This window comes from Crinia signifera, chromosome 1 (genome assembly GCF_055691185.1).
Source record: "Crinia signifera chromosome 1, ASM5569118v1, whole genome shotgun sequence".
Taxonomy (NCBI): domain Eukaryota; kingdom Metazoa; phylum Chordata; class Amphibia; order Anura; family Myobatrachidae; genus Crinia; species Crinia signifera.
The window spans coordinates 149,510,331-149,534,283 of NC_139217.1; the positions used below are offsets into that span (position 1 = coordinate 149,510,331).

General features: G+C 41.6%; 1 protein-coding gene across 7 annotated transcripts in view; it reads left to right on the top strand.

Moving 5' to 3' along the window:
* The window catches only part of RUFY3 (RUN and FYVE domain containing 3), a 119,378-nt gene that overhangs the window by 66,092 nt on the left and 29,333 nt on the right, over positions 1 to 23,953 (top strand). For all 7 annotated transcript variants that reach the window (XM_083174541.1, XM_083174542.1, XM_083174561.1 and 4 more), the window contains 6 exons: positions 1,044 to 1,109; positions 17,492 to 17,561; positions 17,654 to 17,734; positions 18,700 to 18,783; positions 19,743 to 19,910; positions 21,673 to 21,770. In XM_083174541.1, coding sequence (XP_083030667.1) covers positions 1,044 to 1,109; positions 17,492 to 17,561; positions 17,654 to 17,734; positions 18,700 to 18,783; positions 19,743 to 19,910; positions 21,673 to 21,770 — 567 coding nt within the window. The remainder of the gene's footprint in view (positions 1 to 1,043; positions 1,110 to 17,491; positions 17,562 to 17,653; positions 17,735 to 18,699; positions 18,784 to 19,742; positions 19,911 to 21,672; positions 21,771 to 23,953) is intronic.

A 23,953-nucleotide genomic window follows, 5' to 3' on the forward strand; every position in this document is an offset into this window, starting at 1 on the left:
AAGCTGTGAAATATACAACACAAATACGAATACAAATATGACACGGACAGTGAGATTAAAAGGAATAATCCTCACACCGTGGGGCCCCCAGGATCTGTATCCCTTCTTTTTATCTGGGTTTGTCTGTAGTGGTGCTTGTGAACATTGGTACCATTAAGGCTTGGTTTTATCTGCACTGTGACAGTTGAAACAGGGATGGTAATAATCACAACAGTATCCAAATGCCAATTAATAAAGGGAGAGGTCTCCTGTCAATTAGTGAGGGCAATGAATCTTGCTAGCAATATTAGTTACTGTTGGAGCAATCTAACAGATCTATGTCTGTTGTCCCGGTGCCAGGCAGCCCCTGTATATAATAAACAGTGAGGTACCTGTCCTCTTATATCTCAGCTATGCATCCACCAATCCATACTGTGCATTTCTCTGTCTAGCTCTCAGTCATTGTCTGCTTAATTATCACCTCCCTTCAAAGGTGGCAGCCTGCTGCAGAGGAGTGACAGCACACTTACATATATTCTTAGATATAACGCCGTAATTATCTCTGGTTAATTCAGTGCTGTAGATACACACAGCAAAATACAGCTTTTTAAGGGTACGGCTCTTAACTGACCTAAATGTATCATAATGGGGACCATTAAATATTTTTAGGTTTGTGAAAGACCTTCATTCATTTTTCTGGAAAATGTTATTGAAGATGGTCTGTCATCTTTCCAGATATGATCCCCACCAATTAACATTAAAAATTAGTTTGTATATTGTTATCCTTGAATTAAAATCCTAAAGGCTGTTTACTGATCAATATTCATTCATACATTCTACAGGTAACTCCATTTAGCCCCTAATTGTTATATTATCATATTACAATAATACAACTTTCTGTATATAAAGAAAGCAAATATCTGCCTGCCAAGGTAGCTAACCCTTAGTCACAGTTTGTGTTCTAAGTGGTTAAGGATTGTATGGTAGAACCAAGGACTAAGATTTATTGTTATGCTATGTTAGGATATTCCTACGCTATCTGACAAGTTTCATTCTATGTACAGAGATGGCCAGATTACTGCTATACTTGATCAGAAGAATTATGTAGAAGAACTCAACAGACAACTAAGGTATGGTATGAATATTTTTAACAATGAAACTGGGCAAATACATGTCCTAGAAGGGATCATATCATATATTTTTAATATCCAATCTTTTTCTTTATGAAAACAGCTGGACTTTGTTCTATTAACATGTATGTTTGTAATGATTTTCACAAATTCAGAGAGCAGGGGATGCCAGCACTTTGTTTTTTTTATATATATATTTTTTTTATTCTTATAACCACTTCTATAGAGTGAACTAAGGTTGTATCAAGCTTCAAAAAAGTGATAAAGTGGAGAGTGATAAACAACCTGACAATCTGCTCCTACGGGGTGCAGTCAAAATCCCGACCGGGTCCAAATCCCGACATTTAAAATCCCGACAAGGTCAAAATACCGACATATAGAATGTACAGGTGAAACAGTCAACATGACTTTCTGTCATGAGGTCGACATGAATTTTTTCACAATTTTTTGACCCGACATGTGCCGACAGGCGGTATTTCATGCCCTACCATCCACTAGGGCGTGGAGGGAGAACAAAATAGTGTGCAAAGTGTAGCGAGGCTCCGTGCCCGAAGCATAGCGAGCAAAGCATGGGGCTGCAGTTCACTTCCAACTGTGTTCATGTCGACCGTGTTGACATTCGGGTAAAAAAAAACTGTGAAAAAACCCATGTCGACCTCACGACCTGTTGACAGAAAGTCATGTTGACTGTTTCACCTGTACATTCTATATGTCGGTATTTTGACCTTGTCGGATTTTAACTGTCGAGATTTTGTCCTTGTCTGTATTTTGACCCATTCGGGATTTTGACCGTCAGGATTTCATACCAAATCCTGCTCCTACAGGCCATATTTCAAACCCACCCTGTAACAGAACAGCTAGCAGCTGATTGGTTGTTTATCACTCTGCACTTTTTTTAATTTGTGGAGGCTTGGTGCATCTGGCCCAATTTCTGTGACAGTATTTGCTAAATTAATAACAAGCATGTGAAAGCTTGTCCTGAGTATGTGAGCTACTGTACATATTGGATAAACTCATGAGTTTAAGTGAGTATTGATCCCTTTTTTATTGGGGGAAAATCACTGAACAGGTGGGTCCTCACACACCTAGCCACAGTATGCCATGCACGTCGGCCATGCTGAGTGTCTTTCGCTAGAGTATGTGTTTTAGTTGCATTATGATGTGACAAAACCCCTTGACTTGACTAAATAATTTCCAGTGCAACACTTGTGAATCTGTGTGAATGAAACTGCATCTGTATAAGAAGCACGACGGAGCTTGGTGTGGGGAAGAAAAAGCCACGGCTGCTGCGTTGTAGCACTTTCTATACTGATTCAGTAAAGTCCACTGAAGTAGACCACACTGTGACCAAAATGTACATGGCCACAAAAGAGACTTCATCAGGGGGTGCTGATAGGGGGGTACTATTTGCCTGCTACAGGGTTGGGGATTCTTTGGCCCTCTGGCTGTTGTTGGATTACACATCCCAACAGCCAGAGGGCCAGAGTTTCCCCATCTCTGGCCTACTGTTATGATCACCCCATGTGCTCTGCCCGCTACTGCTTGCTGCGCCTGTAGAGCAGCTCAGCTGAGTGGACCATGGGGCACTGAGAAGACTGCTGCTGCATCAATCCCCTGTTCTTTCCTGAAATGCTGCTGCAGCAGTAGTGAGCAGAGAAGTGACCTGGAGGTGCACCCCTGCTCTTTGCGGCACTGTGTTGTTGTTTTTTTAAGGGGAGGATGGCCACACCTTCCTGACATTTGGTCACACTCATCAATCAGTACCCAGGCCCGCCAGAGATCTTAATGTGCATGGCACATGGATGTTTGGCTTGACTGCAGCAATATTGTATGATGTTACTGTACATCTGTTTATATTATATTCAGCTGGTTGAGACCTATACATTTCATTAGACAGTATCACTTCATGGTCAGGATCGTAACACATGGGAGAGATGCCAGGAATCATGATGATTGGCACATTGTAATAATTAGTGACCCAATGGATTTCTTCCTACCAACAGTGTACTGTGCCTTAACCATTCATTTCTCTAGCTGTCCCAACGGTTGCCTTTTAAAAAGCAAAATAATTTAAAGCTGTATTTGTTGCTTTAAATTAGGGGTAGCCATTCTCTTCTGTTCCACTCACTTTCTGGGAACAAAGAATAATTATTTCATTCAGACAAATCATGACGTTTGTTCTTAAATATATAAATAAGTCTTAACTTCTTTGTTAACAAATTGCTGTTAGCTTATGTCCCATGTATATACTTGTGATGTCACACAAAACACATTTAGTCCGTGTGCTTGTAGTTGATTTTAGGAGTAATTATAATTGCATGTGTTTTGATATCTGTTAAAGGTTGGGTGACTTTTCTTTACCATACAGCTGCTCCTGAGTATGTGAATAGGGGCACTGACCTTTTTGTTACATAATTATTCTGTTGGGGGTAGCAGGCACCAAGTATTAGCTTGTATAATGAGAAACATAACTTGTAAAGTGCATGCATTTGTTTGTAATTTATACATTTTGAGTTTATGGCGTGCTAAACGTGAATAATTGAAGGGCCGATGAGTGCTACTGACAGAGGAAATATCCATTTTGCCCCCAAGCAGATCAGTAATTTCAATTCACTCCATTTGTCCCATTAGTGCAGCACTGATATAAATAGCTTCCTGTGGTGGCGTAGGATGAGCATGATCACAAAATAGAAGCTGCCATTAATAACCGAGGAAGTGTATCTTACGAAGTAATAAAGGTTTGATTTTCAAAGGAAAAAAAAAAATCCCTATCGCCCGTAATATTTTTGATGTGTGTCAAATGTTTTCATTTTGTTATAGCTAAGATAGAGTTGTGCCTATACAACTTGCCACGGCTGAGTACTACTCAGATCATTTCAGTATTTCAGTGAGGATTACAAAAACTAGTCTTGCGCATTACTATAGCTTGTTGTAGCCATTTTTTTTTTTTAATTCCTCTTCAATGCCTTTTGGTGTTTTACGTGCTGAAGTCTCCAATTAGCAGTAAGTAATGCTGGGTAATACATTGTCAGATGAAATGTCGGTCAACATCATGAAATCGTGGCCATATAGTTTCCGATATTTCACAATGCTAATATCCTCCCCCAGGGAAGAGATATTTACAGTTTCCTTCCCTGTGAAGGAACATGGGAAATGTCAGTAAACTGGGCGCTGCTGTGCTACACTGCCAGATGTGGCTGACAAATGATCAGATCAGTATGTGGAACAGACCAATAATCACTAATCAGTCACAATCACACACACTGCGATTATCGGCCCACTCTGCTGATAATCGCTTAATGTATACCCAGCATAAGTGTGGTGCTAAGAATAATCTGTTGATATTATGAATCATAATAGATTCCCTTCTTGTATGGCATTGTCCTTTAAATGTGCTTCATTAGCTCATGTGTTTGTAGTAATATTGTGATTAGCAATCCATTCGCAATTTTCTCGCAAATTCACATGGGACAGGTGTCCTTTCTGTCTAGGCGGGATACTGTAGTAGTATACAGGGTATATTGAAATAGTCCTCTGACATACTGTCAGTCAATGGGGCTAGATCAGCTTGGATCGCTATTATGCAAGGTCGCAATTGATGGTGAGTTGATAGCGATCCAAGCTGATATAGCCCCATTGACTGACAGTATGTCAGGACTATATCAATATACCCTGTATACTACTACAGTATCCTGACTCCATGGATTCATGTAATATACAAATTCCTTTACTGGAAATGATACATATGTGATTTAAGTGCAAATACAGACATCAATGACTATGCAGTATTTCTAATTAATTAATTCCTTTGGCAAAGCCTAAATAGCATTAAAAATAAATATTTAATTAGCTCCACTCAAACCATAAGAGCTATGAAACATGCTAACTATAGCTAGGACATGACTACCACAGACCAACGTTGGGTCAGATCTAAAATACTGTATATATACATATTATTCAAGTTCAATTAACTAGAGATCTAATATGGGAGAAAGCCAAAGATTAAACACATAAGACATATTGTAATGATCCATGTTGTATTGCAGTGCTATATCGAAAGATATAACCAGTCAACTGATAGTTCAATTGTGCTTTCTAGGTAGTGCTTCTACAACTCGCCATGAATGGGAACCAACAGAAAGCTTATTTCCAAACTCTGCATACTGTTTATTTGTGGTAACATTAGCCGTCTTGGTGATACTTAACAAACCTGCTAAAGTAACATTGCACACTTTTTTTAACCCCTTCCTGACAGAGCCAGTTTTTGCGTTCCTGACAGAGCCCTTTTTTTCAAATCTGACATGTCTCACTTAAGTGGGGATAACTTTTTTTTGCTTTTACTTATCCCAGTGGTTTTGAGATTGTTTTTTCGTGACACATTGTACTTCAAATTAGTGGTAAATTTGGGTCGATACAGTCTGTGTTTTTTTGTGAAAAATACCAAAATATCGTGAAAAAATGGAAAATTTAGCGATTTGCAAAATGTTAAATTTTCTGCTTGTGAGACAAATAATCTTACCACTCAAAATAGTGAATAACTAACATAGACCATATGTCTACTTTATGTTGACATCATTATTTCAACTTCCTTTTAATTTTTTGGGACACTAGGAGGCTTACAATATGAATAGCAAATTCTCAAATTTTCAAGAAAATTTCAAACACTGATTTTTTTAGGGACCAGTTCAGTTCTGATGTGACTTTGAGGGACTTGTATGTGAGACACCCCCATAAATGATGCCATTTCAAAAACTGCACCCCTCACAGTATTCAAAACAGCATTTTGGAAGTTTGTTAACCCTTTAGGTGTTTCACAGGAATTAAAACAAAGTGTAGGTGAAATTTCAAAATTTCTTTTTTTTTGCAGATTTGCAATTTTAATACATTTTTATAAGGAACACAGTACATTTTACTAGAGAAATGTGACTAAAAATTGATTCCCCCAATTCTTTTGTTTTCATAAATATCCTATATGTGGCCCTAGTGTGCACGGTGACCAAACCACAGGCTTCATAATAGAAGGAGCACCTACTTGATTTTGGAGCCTCCTTTTTATGAGATTATTTTTTAGGCACCATGTAGGTTTCAAGGCACCATAAGATGCTAAAAGTTAGGAACCCCCCCCACAAGTGACCCCATTTTGCAAACTACACCCCTCAGGGAATTCATCTAGGGGTATAGTGTACATTTCAAACCCCCAGGGGTTTCACCAATTGTGGTACAACTGGGCAGTGAAAATGAAAAATTATTTTTTTTACACAAAAATGCAGTTCTGGCTCCAAATTTGTCATTTTCAGAAGGTATGAAGGAGACAAAGCACCCCAAAATCTGTGCCCCAATTTCTCCCGAGTACGGCAATGCCTCACATGTGACCAAAAAATACCAGTTGGGTGCATGGCAGGACTCAGAAGGGAAGGAGTGATTTTTGGATTTTGCAGCTCAGATTCTGGTGGAATTTTGGTGGGTGCTATGTCGCATTAGCAAGACCCCCCAAGCACCAATACAGTGGAACCCCCCCACAAGTGACCCCATTTTGCAAACTACACCCCTCAGGGAATTCATCTAGGGGTATAGTGTACATTTCAAACCCCCAGGGGTTTCACCAATTTTGATACAAGTGGGCAGTGAAAATGAAAAATTACATTTTTTTACACAAAAATGCAGTTCTGGCTCAAAATTTTTCATTTTCAGAAGGTATGAAGGAGAAAAAGCACCCCAAAATCTGTGCCCCAATTTCTCCCGAGTACGGCAATGCCTCACATGTGACCAAAAAATACCAGTTGGGTGCATGGCAGGACTCAGAAGGGAAGGAGTGATTTTTGGATTTTGCAGCACAGATTCTGGTGGAATGAATGGTGGGTGCTATGTCGCATTAGCAAGACCCCCCAAGCACCAATACAGTGGAACCCCCCCACAAGTCACCCCATTTTGAAAACTACACCCCTCAGGGAATTCATCTAGGGGTATAGTGTACATTTCAAACCCCCAGGGGTTTCACCAATTTTGATACAAGTGGGCAGTGAAAATGAAAAATTACATTTTTTTACACAAAAATGCAGTTCTGGCTCAAAATTTTTCATTTTCAGAAGGTATGAAGGAGAAAAAGCACCCCAAAATCTGTGCCCCAATTTCTCCCGAGTACGGCAATGCCTCACATGTGACCAAAAAATACCAGTTGGGTGCATGGCAGGACTCAGAACGGAAGGAGTGATTTTTGGATTTTGCAGCACAGATTTTGGTGGAATGAATGGTGGGTGCTATGTTGCACCAATACAGTGGAACCCCCCCACAAGTCACCCCATTTTGCAAAGTACACCCCTCAGGGAATTCATCTAGGGGTATAGTGTACATTTCAAACCCCCAGGGGTTTCACCAATTTTGATACAAGTGGGCAGTGAAAATGAAAAATTATTTTTTTTACACAAAAATGCAGTTCTGGCTCCAAATTTGTCATTTTCAGAAGGTATGAAGGAGACAAAGCACCCCAAAATCTGTGCCCCAATTTCTCCCGAGTACGGCAATGCCTCACATGTGACCAAAAAATACCAGTTGGGTGCATGGCAGGACTCAGAAGGGAAGGAGTGATTTTTGGATTTTGCAGCTCAGATTCTGGTGGAATTTTGGTGGGTGCTATGTCGCATTAGCAAGACCCCCCAAGCACCAATACAGTGGAACCCCCCCACAAGTCACCCCATTTTGCAAACTACACCCCTCAGGGAATTCATCTAGGGGTATAGTGTACATTTCAAACCCCCAGGGGTTTCACCAATTTTGATACAAGTGGGCAGTGAAAATGAAAAATTACATTTTTTACACAAAAATGCAGTTCTGGCTCGAAATTTTTCATTTTCAGAAGGTATGAAGGAGAAAAAGCACCCCAAAATCTGTGCCCCAATTTCTCCCGAGTACGGCAATGCCTCACATGTGACCAAAAAATACCAGTTGGGTGCATGGCAGGACTCAGAACGGAAGGAGTGATTTTTGGATTTTGCAGCTCAGATTCTGGTGGAATTTTGGTGGGTGCTATGTCGCATTAGCAAGACCCCCCAAGCACCAATACAGTGGAACCCCCCCACAAGTCACCCCATTTTGAAAACTACACCCCTCAGGGAATTCATCTAGGGGTATAGTGTACATTTCAAACCCCCAGGGGTTTCACCAATTTTGATACAAGTGGGCAGTGAAAATGAAAAATTACATTTTTTTACACAAAAATGCAGTTCTGGCTCAAAATTTTTCATTTTCAGAAGGTATGAAGGAGAAAAAGCACCCCAAAATCTGTGCCCCAATTTCTCCCGAGTACGGCAATGCCTCACATGTGACCAAAAAATACCAGTTGGGTGCATGGCAGGACTCAGAACGGAAGGAGTGATTTTTGGATTTTGCAGCTCAGATTCTGGTGGAATTTTGGTGGGTGCTATGTCGCATTAGCAAGACCCCCCAAGCACCAATACAGTGGAACCCCCCCACAAGTCACCCCATTTTGAAAACTACACCCCTCAGGGAATTCATCTAGGGGTATAGTGTACATTTCAAACCCCCAGGGGTTTCACCAATTTTGATACAAGTGGGCAGTGAAAATGAAAAATTACATTTTTTTACACAAAAATGCAGTTCTGGCTCAAAATTTTTCATTTTCAGAAGGTATGAAGGAGAAAAAGCACCCCAAAATCTGTGCCCCAATTTCTCCCGAGTACGGCAATGCCTCACATGTGACCAAAAAATACCAGTTGGGTGCATGGCAGGACTCAGAACGGAAGGAGTGATTTTTGGATTTTGCAGCACAGATTTTGGTGGAATGAATGGTGGGTGCTATGTTGCACCAATACAGTGGAACCCCCCCACAAGTCACCCCATTTTGCAAAGTACACCCCTCAGGGAATTCATCTAGGGGTATAGTGTACATTTCAAACCCCCAGGGGTTTCACCAATTTTGATACAAGTGGGCAGTGAAAATGAAAAATTACATTTTTTTACACAAAAATGCAGTTCTGGCTCAAAATTTTTCATTTTCAGAAGGTATGAAGGAGACAAAGCACCCCAAAATCTGTGCCCCAATTTCTCCCGAGTACGGCAATGCCTCACATGTGACCAAAAAATACCAGTTGGGTGCATGGCAGGACTCAGAAGGGAAGGAGTGATTTTTGGATTTTGCAGCTCAGATTCTGGTGGAATTTTGGTGGGTGCTATGTTGCATTAGCAAGACCCCCCAAGCACCAATACAGTGGAACCCCCCCACAAGTGACCCCATTTTGCAAACTACACCCCTCAGGGAATTCATCTAGGGGTATAGTGTACATTTCAAACCCCCAGGGGTTTCACCAATTTTGATACAAGTGGGCAGTGAACATGAAAAATTACATTTTTTACACAAAAATGCAGTTCTGGCTCAAAATTTTTCATTTTCAGAAGGTATGAAGGAGAAAAAGCACCCCAAAATCTGTGCCCCAATTTCTCCCGAGTACGGCAATGCCTCACATGTGACCAAAAAATACCAGTTGGGTGCATGGCAGGACTCAGAAGGGAAGGAGTGATTTTTGGATTTTGCAGCACAGATTCTGGTGGAATGAATGGTGGGTGCTATGTTGCACCAATACAGTGGAACCCCCCCACAAGTCACCCCATTTTGCAAACTACACCCCTCAGGGAATTCATCTAGGGGTATAGTGTACATTTCAAACCCCCAGGGGTTTCACCAATTTTGATACAAGTGGGCAGTGAAAATGAAAAATTACATTTTTTTACACAAAAATGCAGTTCTGGCTCAAAATTTTTCATTTTCAGAAGGAATGAAGGAGACAAAGCACCCCAAAATCTGTGCCCCAATTTCTCCCGAGTACGGCAATGCCTCATGTGTGACCAAAAAGTGGCAGGACTCAGAAGGGAAGGAGTGATATTTGGATTTTGCAGCACAAATTCTGGTGGAATGATGGTGGGTGCTATGTCGCATTAGCAAGACCCCCAAAGCACCAATACAGTGGAACCCCCCCACAAGTGACCCCATTTTGCAAACTACACCCCTCAGGGAATTCATCTAGGGGTATAGTGTACATTTCAAACCCCCAGGGGTTTCACCAATTTTGATACAAGTGGGCAGTGAACATGAAAAATTACATTTTTTTACACAAAAATGCAGTTCTGGCTCAAAATTTTTCATTTTCACAAGGAATGAAGGAGACAAAGCACCCCAAAATCTGTGCCCCAATTTCTCCCGAGTACGGCAATGCCTCACATGTGACCAAAAAATACCAGTTGGGTGCATGGCAGGACTCAGAAGGGAAGGAGTGATTTTTGGATTTTGCGGCTCAGATTCTGGTGGAATGAATGGTGGGTGCTATGTGGCATTAGCAAGACCCCCGAAGCACGGTGAAATTATGAACCTAATATTCCATAGATGTGTGGTATATTTTAAAACACTCCTTTATACATAGGCCGGGTTTGTCGGGGCAAGTGTCACACTGGAAAATAGTTTGCTTTCTTATTCCCTTTTTATAGCAAACTTTGCACCTTTTTTGTGTCCTGCCCTTTTTTCCAGTGGAGGGGATTTCATCAGGAAAATGCTGCCCTGGTACAATACGGGGGCCAGTACTAGAAGTACTGGGGCCCTCTGCCTGCTGGTTCCCAAATATTAGGCCCTTTATGACTTCCTCTTGAAAGTGCATAAATGTCCCCCTCTGGCCGGTAGAACGGAATAGCACGTAAGCGTTATACAGTGCCATCTGGATAATATACACGGCCACCTTCTTGTACCAGATTTTTGTTTTCCGCAGGGCACTGTACGGCTTCAGTACCTGATCTGAAAGATCCACTCCGCCCATGTACCTATTGTAATCCAGGATACAATTAGGTTTTGAGGTGTGGGTACTGGTACCTCGTACAGGGACGGAGGTGGTACTGTCTCCGTGAATTGTTGTCAGTATAAGGACATCCCTCTTGTCCTTATATTTGACCAACAACATATTTTCGTTGCATATTCCCCTGCTTTCACCCCTTCTCATTACTTGGGCAATGTGCGTTTTTGGGAGGCCTCTTTGGTTCTTGCGCACAGTACCGCAAGCTGCTGTACCTCTTGAACCAAGGGCCTTAAACAGGGGGATGCTGGTGTAAAAGTTATCCACATAGAGGTGATAACCTTTATCCAGGAAGGGGTGCACTAAATCCCAGACAATTTTCCCACTAACACCTACGAGGGAGGGGGGGCATTCTGGCGGTTCAATTCTTGAATCCTTCCCTTCATAAACCCTAAACCTGTGGGTGTACCCTGAGGTGCTTTCACACAGTTTATACATTTTTATGCCATACCTTGCCCTCTTACTGGGAAGGTACTGGCGGAATTTAACCCTTCCTTTAAAATGTATAAGGGACTCGTCGATACAAATAAATTTTTCAGGGATGTACACCTCTTCAAATTTGGCACTGAAATGATCAATGACCGGCCTGACTTTGAATAGCCGGTCAAAGGTGGGATCATCTCTGGGTGGGCACTGTGCATTATCGGTGTAATGTATAAATTTAAGAATTGTCTCAAATCGAGTCCGGGTCATGGCCATACGGTAAAATGGAGTACTGTACAGAACATCTGTACTCCAATATTGCCTAATTTCTGGCTTTTTTACTATGCCCATATGAAACACCAGACCCCAAAACGTCATCATCTCTACTGCATCTACAGGGGTCCACCTAGCAAATGATGACGTGGGGTTTTGAGCAATAAACTGCTGGGCATATAAATTAGTTTGGTCCACCATTAAATTTATAAAATCATCAGAGAAAAATAATTTGAAAAAGTCAATTTCTCTGAGACCTGTGGAATCAAATTGGATTCCTGGCATGGCCAAAAACTCAGGAACCTGGGGCTCAAAATTGTCTGGTGGTGGGGTCCATACGAGATCAATTATTGGGGGGGGGGTCTCAGCTGCTCTACGGGGGCGTCTTTGAGGGGGTCCCTCATCACCAGAGGAGGAAGAGGAGCTTAAGGCGAATCCTTCAAATTCCCCGCTTGCATCACTGGCTGTGTCAGAGTCAGAAGCAAGCATGGCATATGCCTCCTCCACTGAATACATTCTCCTGGATGACTGGGAGGACATTTGGGAGGACATTTGGGAGGACATTTGGGATGCCATTTTTATTTTTGTGTTACTGGTAGTGAAATGTTTCAACACGTGTATAGTGTAGGGGGGGGTACAAACTTTATTTCAATCCGGGGGGTATGTAGTGTGTAGTGTGTATGTGGTGCAGAAAAAAAAAAATACTTTATACCAATAAAAAAAAAATGAAGGGGTTAAAAATAAAAAATTTAAGGGGTTAAAAAAAAAAAAAAAGGTCCTGCGCCAAAAATTGATCACAGATGTTGGTCAGTAACGTCTGTCACTGAACAGCGCTCAAAGGCAACAGGAATTTGATCAAAAAAAAAAAATATATAGATCAACCCTGTGCCGAAAAAGATGATCAGTGATGTACGTCACTGATCAGCGCACAGCGGCCACAGGACACCCACAAAATCACAGTGTGTGTAAAAAAAAAATTAAAAAAAGACCCCACAGCACACACACAAAAAAAAAAGGTGATCAGTGATGCGACACTGATTACCAGTGAGGTGCAGCAGGTGCACAACCTTTGGTGCAACTGACAGGTATATATAAAAAAAAAAAAACCTCTGTACCCCCAAAAAAGTTGCTGATCACCTCAGATATAGTGATCAGCACAAAAGGCGGGGGCAGCAGACACAAAATTTAGCACTCTCTATCACTCTCTGTCACTATCTCTCTCTATCTCTCTATCTCTCACTATCTATCACTCTATGACACTGCAGCAGCAGCACTGACAGGTATATCTATATATAAAAAAAAAAACCTGCGCCCCCAAAAAGTTGCTGATCAGTTAATTTATACTGATCAGCACAAAAGGAGGGGGCAGCAGTCAGTTATATCAAAAATATATAGCACAATCTGTCACTATCTCTCTCTATCTCTCTCTCTCTCTATCTCTCTATAACTATCACACTGCAGCAGCACAAAATATAGCACTCTGTCACTAGGCCTCTCTATCTATCTCTCTATCTCTCTCTCTCTATCTATAACTATATCACACTGCAGCAGCACAAAATATAGCACTCTCTGACACTATATCTCTCTCTCTCTATCTCTCTCTATCTCTCTATAACTATCACACTGCAGCAGCACAAAATATAGCACTCTGTCACTAGGCCTCTCTATCTATCTCTCTCTCTCTATCTCTCTCTCTCTATCTATAACTATATCACACTGCAGCAGCACAAAATATAGCACTCTCTGACACTATCTCTCTCTCTATCTCTCTCTATATCTCTCTATCTCTCTCTATCTCTCTATCTATCTCTCTCTCTATCTAGCTAGTACACTGCAGCAGCACAATTTCACAGGAAGGCACAAGTAGCAACAGGATCCAGGAAGCAGTGATGAAGCAGCGATCAGGTAAGTATGGAGCAAGTATGGAGCAAGGTTCTGGTCAGTATGGCGGCAGGGAGGTACGGTGACCGCACTGCACGCTATTCCAGACCGGAATGGCGTCTGCAGTGCAGTCACCGTTAGTTTAAATCCCCCTCCTTGGCTGTGATTGGTCCGTCGGTCCGACGAACCAATCACGGCCTTTGGGGGCGGGCGGGGTGAGGTGGGGTGACACCAGTGTCACCCTTACACCCCGCGGTGATTGGTGCTGTACTTTACAGCACCAATCACCTCTGATCCCGTGTCACCGGCGAACGTTATTCGCCGGTGACACAGGAAAACGCTGTAATTGGCTGTTCACACTGAACAGCCAATCACAGCGATCGCCGACGGGGGGGCGGCATCGCAGCCCCCCCTGGGCATGCACGGACATGTCTGCTGTCAGGGACAGCAGACATGTTGAAACTGTCACCGCGTCTATAGACGCGGTGACAGTTTAAATCCATGACGTACATTTACGCCATGTGTCGGGAAGTGCTTCCCGACCATGACGTAAATGTACGTCAAATGTCGGGAAGGGGTTAAACTTTGTTTTGCTTCTCCTTTGCATAAGGACAGAAACATAGAATTTGACGGCAGATAAGAACCACTTGGCCCATATAGTCTGCCCCTTTTTTAAACATGTTACCTTAAACCATATTTGATCCTTATTTTTTTTGTAAGGAATCAATATGCCTATCCCAAGCATGTTTACATTGTACTACTGTATTTGCCTCTACTACCTCTAATGGGAGGCTATTCCACTTATCTACTACTCTTTCTATGAGCTAATTCTTCCTCACATTTCCCCTGAATCTTCCTCCCTCTAGTTTCAGTGCATGTCCTCTTGTTCTGCTGCTCCTCTTCCTGTGCAGAATGCCTCTCACCTGTACCTTGTTAAAGCCCTTGATATATTTGAAAGTTTCTATCATGTCCCCCCTTTCCATTCTCTGCTCCAAACCATACATATTAAGATCTTTTATTCTTTTCTGGTACGTTTTGTGATGTAGGCCATGCACCATTTTAGTTGCGCTTCTTTGTACAGTCTCTAATGTATTTATATCCTTCTGGAGATATGGCCTCCAGAACTGAACACAATACTCTAGATGAGGTCGTACCAATGACCTATACAGTGGCGTTATTACATCTTTCTTTCTACTGCTGATACCTCTTCCTATGCAACCAAGCATCTGACTTGCCTTCTTCATTGCTTTTGTTACATTGCCTACCTGCCTTTAAGTCCCCTGAAATAGTGACACCTAGATCCCTCTCTTCCTCAGTAGTTTCCATTATAGTGCCATTTATACTATATTTAGTCTTTGGATTTCTGAGACCCAAGTGCATGATTTTGCATTTTTGGGCTTTAAACTGTAGTTGCCATGCTCTTGACCTTTCCTCTAATCTACCTAGATCATCAATCATTTGTTTTACCCCTTCTGGTGTGTCTACCCCGTTGCATACCTTTTTGTGTCATCTGCAAAAAGGCACATTTTACCCTCAATTCCATTTGCAATATCACCAATAAAGATATTAAAAAGTACTGGTCCAATTACAGATCCCTGGAGTACCCCACTTGTAACCTTTCCCTCCTTTGACTGTACTCTGTTTACTACAACTCTCTGTTTTCTGTCCTGCAACCATGCTCTTATCCATGGGTTTTTAAACTGTGGCCCTCCAGATGTTGTGAAACTACAAATCCCAGCATGCCGTGCCACAGTTTTGCTATAAGGGAGTGTTATAACTGTGGCAAGGCATGTTGGGATTTGTATTTTCATATATGGAGGGCCACAGTTTGAAGACCCATGCTCTTATCCATTCAACTATTTTAAAATCCAAGACCAAGCTTGCAAGTTTATTTAACAGTCTGTGATGTGGGACAGTGTCAAAAGCCTTACTAAAGTCTAGATAAGCTACATCTACAGCTCCACCTTGATCTATTACTTTAGTCACCCAGTCAAAAAAGTCAGTAAGATGTGTTTGACATGATCTTCCCCTAGTAAACCCATGCTATTTCGGATCCTGTAAATTGCTGGTTTTGAGATATTCTACAACTCTTTGTTTTAAGAGTGTTTCCATCAATTTCTCTACTACTGATGTAAGGCTCTGTGGTCGATAGTTGCTTACCTCTTCCTTCCACTTTTATGTAGTTGGACTACATTTGCTGTTTTCCAGTCCTCTGGGATTACTCCAGTAGCTAGTGACTGGTTGGATAATTCTGTTATTGGTTTTACCAGCTGCTCTTTTAGTATCCTTGGATGTATCCCATCTGGCCCCATTGATTTATCCACTTTCAGTTTTGAGAGTTCTGTGAGGACTTTCTCCTCTGTAAATGTACTTGTGTCTCCCTCCGTTTTCTGACTAAGCTTGCAAGTTAACTGTGACCCCTTCCCCCTCTTTCAGCAGTGAATACTGAGCAGAAATAATTATTAATATGATCTGCTATTACATTGACTCTCTCAAGAAGGCTTCCACTCTCTGTCTTTAGTCTCTGTCCACTTTTTGATTTTCTCCTTTCACTTATATACCTAAAAAAAGTTTTCCCCCCTTTACCCTCTGACTGGGCCATTTTCTCTTCAGCCTGTGCTTTTGCACATCTGATTACCTTCTTAGCCTCCTTCTAACAAGCATCTTATTTAATTTCTTAAAGGCCAACTTTTTTGCTTTCGCAAACCACAAGGGCTTCCTTTTCCTTGTGTTTTTCCTAACTCTTTTGACACAATGGGCCTTATTCTAGTTCACTCTTTCTGACAAAATCCTTCTTAGATGGACAAAACCATGTGCACTGCAGGTGGGGCAGATGTAACTTGTGCAGAGAGAATTAGATTTGGGTGGGGTTTCACTTCAAAGTGAGATCTATATTGCAGTGTAAAAATAAAGCAGCCAGTATTTACCCCGCACAGAAACAAAATAACTCACCTAAATCTAATTCTCTCCGCACATTTTACAGCTGCCCCCTGCAGTGCACATGGTTTTGTTCATCTAAGAAGGATTTTGTCAGAAAGAGTGAACTAGAATAAGGCCCAAAGTTCTGTTGCTTTCAGTATTGCACTTTTTAATTTTCCCACTTATCCTGCACTCCTTCCAAGTTCCTCCACAAAGAATCCCTTACAGAATTTCCCATCTCTACAAAATCAGCCTTCCTAAAATCTAACACCTTTGTTTTTGTGTGCGATGAGTCGGTCTCTGTCTTTATTTTGAACCATACTGCTTCATGGTCACTGGATCCCAGGTTTTCACCCACATTTACATCAGATATTCTGTCACCATTTGTAAGTATTACCGTATATACTCGAGTATAAGTTGACTCGAATATAAGCCGAGGCACCTTATTTTACAACAAAAAACTGGGAAAACTTATTGACTCAAGTGGGACCCTCACTCGAGTATAAGCCGAGGGGGGCTTTTTCAGCATAAAAAATGTTCTGAAAAAGTAGGCTTATACTCTAGTATATATGGTAAGTCTAATATTGCGTCCTTACGAGTGAACTCCCTCACCAATTGCTGGAGGGATGCTCCTTGCAAGGAATTCAGAATGTCCCTACTTCTGGTGGAATTTGCGGGTAGATTAAAGTCTCCCATGATTATCACCTCTCCTTTTAATGCCATTTTATTGATGTCCTGCTATAGGCTCTTGTCAAGTTCCTCTTCCTGACGTGGTGGTCTGTAGATCACCCCCTATACGAAGAAACACCTTCTCCCCTGTTTTTATGGTCACCCAAAGGGCCTCAGTTTTTTCTTCAATACTTTGTATTACAGATATTACATGTTATAGTGTATTAGTGACACATTATATTGTATGTCTTCATTTATACCGGTTCGGTGTGTAATTTTGGAATTTATGGCTCCTGTAAACCGTTGTACACGGTAGTTAGACATCTTTTTAAAGGCCTAATAGTACAGTTTCCCTCTGTATTTCAGTGCAACTGTGAACAACTTGCAGGCAAAGGTGGATGCATTCGAGAAATCCAATACAAAGTTAACTGAGGAGGTAACCAGAATTGTACATTGTCGTGGTCTGTCTTCTCGGACACTAAACTAAAGGTATTTGGGTAAATAAAATATATCGTAACTTATTTTCAGCTTGCTGTGGCAAACAATCGAATCATTACCATGCAGGAGGAGATGGAGAGGATGAAAGATGACGGTTCATACTACTCCAAGGTGGGCTGCTGCACAAAGCTGTCAAGGTTTATTGTTAACTACACTCCATTGTACTAACCGTGGTACTTATGTATTAGCAGGGCGCCCATTACGTAGTTTGCGTAGTGGTGTATTGAGAATACCAATACACCACTATGCTGACTACGCAAACTACGTAACTTACGTAACTAGAGCTGTGCTAATACATAATGCTTCATTATACCCACTATCCACGTCCTACCCTATTATCAACGTGGGCGTAGAGTTAATTTTATAAAGTGTGGTGAGCGGACGCCAATACTCGTCCCACGTTTCAGGCACGGTGGCTCGCTGCGCTCGCCACACTTTATAAAATTGACTACGCCCACGTGGATAATGGTGGTATGACGTGGATAGTGGGGATATGATTGTGTTAGTGGGTGTTCTGTGTGTAGTGCATCATACTTACCCCTTAACGATCTCCTCGCCGCCAGCGTTCCCTCGGCTCCCCGCACTCGCGGCCACCATGACAGGCCCCAGCGGCAGCAATGTACGCAATTAGCGTAGTGCCGCTGTGGGAGCAGGGAAAACATGTGATGATCCCCCAGCGGCAGTACACTGAATTACATACATTGCTGCCGGACCAGGACGCGTTCCCCGGGTGCTGCCAGGATCTCCCCCTGCGCCCAGCCGTCGATGAAGCCACTCCACCCACCCTTCAGAACGCCGGGATCTCCCCCTCCGGCCACCCGCCCACCACTGAAGCCTCGCCGGACGCCTAACTTAGTAAGTGACATATTAGCAGGGTGCCCGGCAATGGCTACGCTGACAATGTACCCAAAGCTATGTTGTCAGTGTAGCGTAGCCGGGCGCCCTGCTAATACATAAGTATCCTAACCATTTATTATTTTGTACATCTTAGAATTGAACACTTTTAAGAAAAAGAATACACAGTTCACAAAATAAGACTGGCATTAAATGCATGGGGTTTTCATTCATGTGCCTAGGGAAACAAGCAAGAGAGGACTGCTGATTCACAGATGCTTGGTGAGGTCAAGAAGCACTTAAAGGAAGAAACTCAATTGCGACTGGTAAGATCATGTTCTCAATCTGCAATTGGTAATTGAAAAAATATTCACAGGTCAGTAGGTGTGTGGCCTTATGCAGAATGGGTGTGGCTATGTACTATTGAGAGGAAGGAATATTCACTTACCACATAAAGTAGAAAGCATTGGTTTGCTATCAGCATTAAGGCACATGCTATCTTATGTTTTTCCACTCATGCCTACCAGCATTATTTTGTGTCAGCATCAATAAGAGGTGGCAGATTACACAGATTATGAAAAGTAATTTTAAAAAAATTAATGAAAAATAAGTTTAATAAAAGTAAATATATAAAAAGGATAGTCTCTTCTGAAATTGTTTACTATTTTGTATATTCAGTTGCTTTTTTGAAACTATATTGTAGACATGGCTAACGGATGTACAACCTTAACCGTCCATCACTAAGATGATAATACAATTAGCTCCAAGAGAAACAGCAGAAGCAAAAAAACATGTTTTTCCCAAGTTACCCGACCTTTCTCTGATTTTTTTTTTTCCCCCTAGCTATAAAATTTGGTCAACTGAAAAAAAAATTATTCCACAAACACATGGGTTCAGTGAAACCTGTGTGTTTTTGTGAGCCACAATGGGGCTGCTGTCTGTCCCCTTTTCGATTAGTTAGTCTAATTCACAGGTTCTCAAAGTCTGTCCTCAGGACCCCACACAGTGCACAGTTTTGCAGGTCTCCTCACAGAATCAAGTGAAATAATTAGCCCCACCTGTGCATCTATTCAAATGTGTCAGTCAGTAATGAGTGCACTTGTCAGGTGACTTGGAAAATGTGAACTGTGTGGGGTCCTGAGGACTGAGTTTGAGAACCACTGGTCTAATTGAAGAGCCCCCAACGAAATGATTACCACCAGTAATTTACTGCTGGTAAATAAAAAAAACCATAGGCTTTTAAGTGAGGTGTTCAATTTTGTTTGTAATCTTCTCTTTGTTTTAGGATGTAGAGAAGGAACTAGAGGTGCAGATAGGAATAAGACAAGAGATGGAGATGGCCATGAAAATGCTGGATAAGGATGTGTGTGATAAGCAAGATACCCTCGCAGCACTCAGACAGCAGCTTGACGATCTCCGGGCCTTAAAGCATGAACTCTCCTTTAAACTGCAGGTCAGGATCCAGTATTTAAACAAAGATTTTAATAATTTGTGGTGGTGAATGCAACATCTAATTGGACGCCTAATCAGATGCCACATGCATAACCTTGTTTCAATCCAATCAAATGTTTCTATAACCAAGCGCAGGGCACTAATTATAGTCCCAGCTGCCGTTTATAAGGGATACTCAACCCTTAGAATAAACAAACAATTAGTAAAAAAAAGGTAAACGGCGCTTCATGATGAAGCCGCTGACGTAGAGAAGGTGGGGAAATGCGTCATCACTATCACCGTCATTGCCTACCACTAGAGCCGGGGAGACCAACGCCGGAGCAGGGAGTCCTTGAGAGGGCTGCGCAATCGGGAAGACCAACAGCCGGGGACCCGCTGCTGGTCTTCCCGATTGCGCGGGTCTCCCCGGCTCTAGTGGTAGGCAATGAAGGTGTTAGTGATGACGCGTTTCCCCACCTTCTCTACGTCAGCGGCTTCATGATGAAGCCGCTGACGTAAAGAAGGTGGGGAAACGCGTCATCACTATCACCGTCATTGCCTACCACTAGAGCCGGGGAGACCAACGCCGGAGCAGGGAGTCCTTGAGAGGGCTGCGCAATCGTGAAGACCAGCAGCCGGGGACCCGCTCCAGGCCAGCCATATCTCACCCCCAGTGGATTACAAATACGCATCCTTCTGCCTGCATCCAAGGGAGCCTTAGTATTGAGCAAGTTATGATCTGTGCAATTCTGGCTGAATGAGTGAGCTATCGCAGTCTTATTACAAATCGCCTGGTTGTGTCTAACCAAACTAAAAGGTGTGACTGACTAACTTGCTTACTAATTGAAATAACTGCTTGATTGGGTGAATCTGAGAGCTTTTTTCCCCAACTATCAGGACACTGTATTAAAGTATTGAGTATATTACTCACAGCCTCACCTAGGAATAACAAGCCTCTGAAAGCCCAGCTGGGTGACTACAATGGGCTCATTAGCCAATATATTCTAACCCTGCAGGTTACAGTTTAAAGGTCTAGAATTTTTAAAGAATTCATGTTTTTTTAAGAAATTCTGTGTACACAGTTTGTGATATATTTTTTCTACCGGCCGGTGGTAATGTGTATTAAATTTATTCTCTTTTAAAAAAATAAAAAACTATATAAACTTGATACTTGAGTTATTATTTCAACCCAGTTTCAATTGCCTGCCCCATACTTTCTGCTGGATCTTCTAGATATCAAACTCTGTTCGGCACTGATCATCAGGTAAAAGTATGGAAGGGGAGGCGTTAGCTATTATGAGGGGTATTCAGTGTTGCCCAATATTTCCGGTACTCAGAACTATCAGCCAGCACCTATTCAATCCTGTCCGTTTATGAATTAGCAGCTAGCTGCTTCCGTTGAACTTCCATACTGTTTCTTAAAGTCCATAAAAAAGATTGAATAGATCGAATGCTAATTCGATCTATTCAGAGCGAAAACGGATGATATTTCCAAGGATTGGAATTTCAGCCGGGATTGATTACCCCCGTATATTTCATATATTTTACCAAAAATGAATCTTTTTTTTCAGTTAAGGGTAACAGTTTACTCAAACATAAAGAAAGGAAAAATTAAATGTAAATTCCAGGTAATATTTATATTTAGCATAACCTTTAAATTGCGTCATTGGGTAATAGGTCTCTGAAGTTTCTACACACCACGGTTATGACCCTAAATATTCTTGTATTAGTCTTGTACTTGAGTGCCTCCCTCTCATTAGTAACGGTGTCTCTATCCCCCGCAGAGCTCAGACCTTGCAGTGAAACAGAAAAGTGAGTTGAACAGTCGTTTAGAAGAGAAGACCAGCCAGATGGCAGCTACCATTAAACAGCTGGAGCAGAGGTAATGTATGCTTTAGTCACAAACATTTTACATACACTTGGTTGCTGTGTACATTTGGCCTGAAAATAACAATATTCTAGTTTAATAACATCCAATATAGTCACATTCAAATTCTTATCAAATTAGTGAAAGATCACTTTCTAAAATAGTTTTCCCACCTAAGACAAGCAAAAATCTATATTACATGTTATAATTTTTGCAACAATGGAGACTGCTAGATAGCAACTTGTGTTAATGCAGAGAGTGAGCACACAATTTTTTGTCTTATTTGAAGATCTTCCTCAGCCCATCAAGACCTGTGACACATTTAGTAGTAAGTAGAACCTAGCAGACTAATCCCCAAGCCACAAGTCTATTGAAGAAACCTATAGTATGCACTCAGTCTGCTAAAACATTTAGGCACATAGTTAAAAACGGATGGCATAATGTGCATGCTGTTCTGCAGTTGAATTGTACGTCTAACAGACCTTGGATTGTAACATACTGTACTTAACACTAGGTTTGACTTCTAAACCACAGATTAACCAATTAAAATGACTGCATGTCATCTGTGACCAAATAAAAGAATATATAAATTTGTAATATGAGATTTTGGCATGTTACAGTTTAAATAATAGATTGTTTGAGATCCACTAAACCAGTGATAGACAACATCAGCCACATAAATAAATGCAAAGAAATGGGGGTAGACAAGCTATTTTTGCATTTTTCTTTTTAGTTTTAGGCAATACAATTCGAGCCTGATTATTTCACTCTTAAATGATCTGTTTCCAAGTGAAAACCTAGAAATGTTACATTTGGACTTCCTAAACACTCCTGACTTATATGACCTAGTCATCTCCTCCAGTCTTAGGGGGTTATTCTGGTCTGTTTGCAAGGACCGTACGTTCGTACAGGGGCCGATGTTTTGGGCATGTGCAGCCGCATATCTGCACATGTGCATACGTTGGGTGCGTGCGCTAACGGCAGGCTGCAGCCGGGGGAAGTCCATCCACTTCCTTCTGAATGCCCACGCACATCTAAGGTTAACTTAGATGTGGGTGTGCCTTCCACATTATTCAATGGTCATCAACCATCTAATGATTTGGGTGTTCTCCCACAGCCTGTGAATGGATGTTTATGTTAAACATCCATTCTCAGCCCGTGCGCACGAACGTGCGAGGAGGGTGGCATGCGTATCGGCATTTGCAGGGCGGCGTCTGGCTTGCAAATCAACCAGAATAAGGTCCCAAGTCTCCATTTTATGACCTGGCAATCGTCATCTGTTGCCTCATGTCCTAATAAATAATATGGTGGCAGGGGTTGTGGTTTGGCAGGGAAGAAGAGCTAGGGGCTGATATGACATAAAGCTGGGGAAAAAATGATGGGTCATGAAGCTGGTGGAAGATGATGGCTGCTGTTCTCTATCACTGGTATATAGTGTTCAAGTTGAGTGCATGCTCATGGTTCACTTATATTTTTTACTGCAGCTGTTTTATTTTCTTGTCACTGTGACTTTTTAGGTTGTATTCAATGAAACTCTTTTTAGAAAATGTATTAAGACATATTCTGCTTTAAGGAACTATACTAAATATGCCTGAAAAGTCACAATACTGAACACCATAATCTTGGATTCAAACTTTTGTTAAACCATTATAAACTGAGTTCATCAGTAGGTTACCCAACCATCATCCTTGTAACCAGCAGCCCTCAACTCTGTGGGCGGTATTCAATGTTGGCTGCTATTTCCAACAGGGGAAATTGTGGCAACCGCCTATTCAATGATGCCATTTCTGACCGCATTGAAGGTGGATTTTGACAATGCAAATCCAACTTTAAAACTAATCGAATCTCTTTTTGTCAGGAACATCCATGGATTGTCAAATTCACATACGGTTCTGGTCAATCCACAGCCGATTTTGCAGACACACCCACTGTCTGACGAAAACAGGCTAAGATTCCAACTGTCAGAACATTCAGTCGGAATCACAGGTTGAATACCGCCCCCCAAATATATATACAACACACATATAAAATCTGTTTTAGAGAAAGATATTGACACTTAGAAATATTTTTGCACAGTTCAAAGTGTACTATATTTTTGGGAAGGAATAGTGCAGTTCACGGAGAGAGCACAACCTATTTGCAAACTGATTGTTAAACAATTTACACTAACAAGTTCCATATACTATGTTATGCTTACT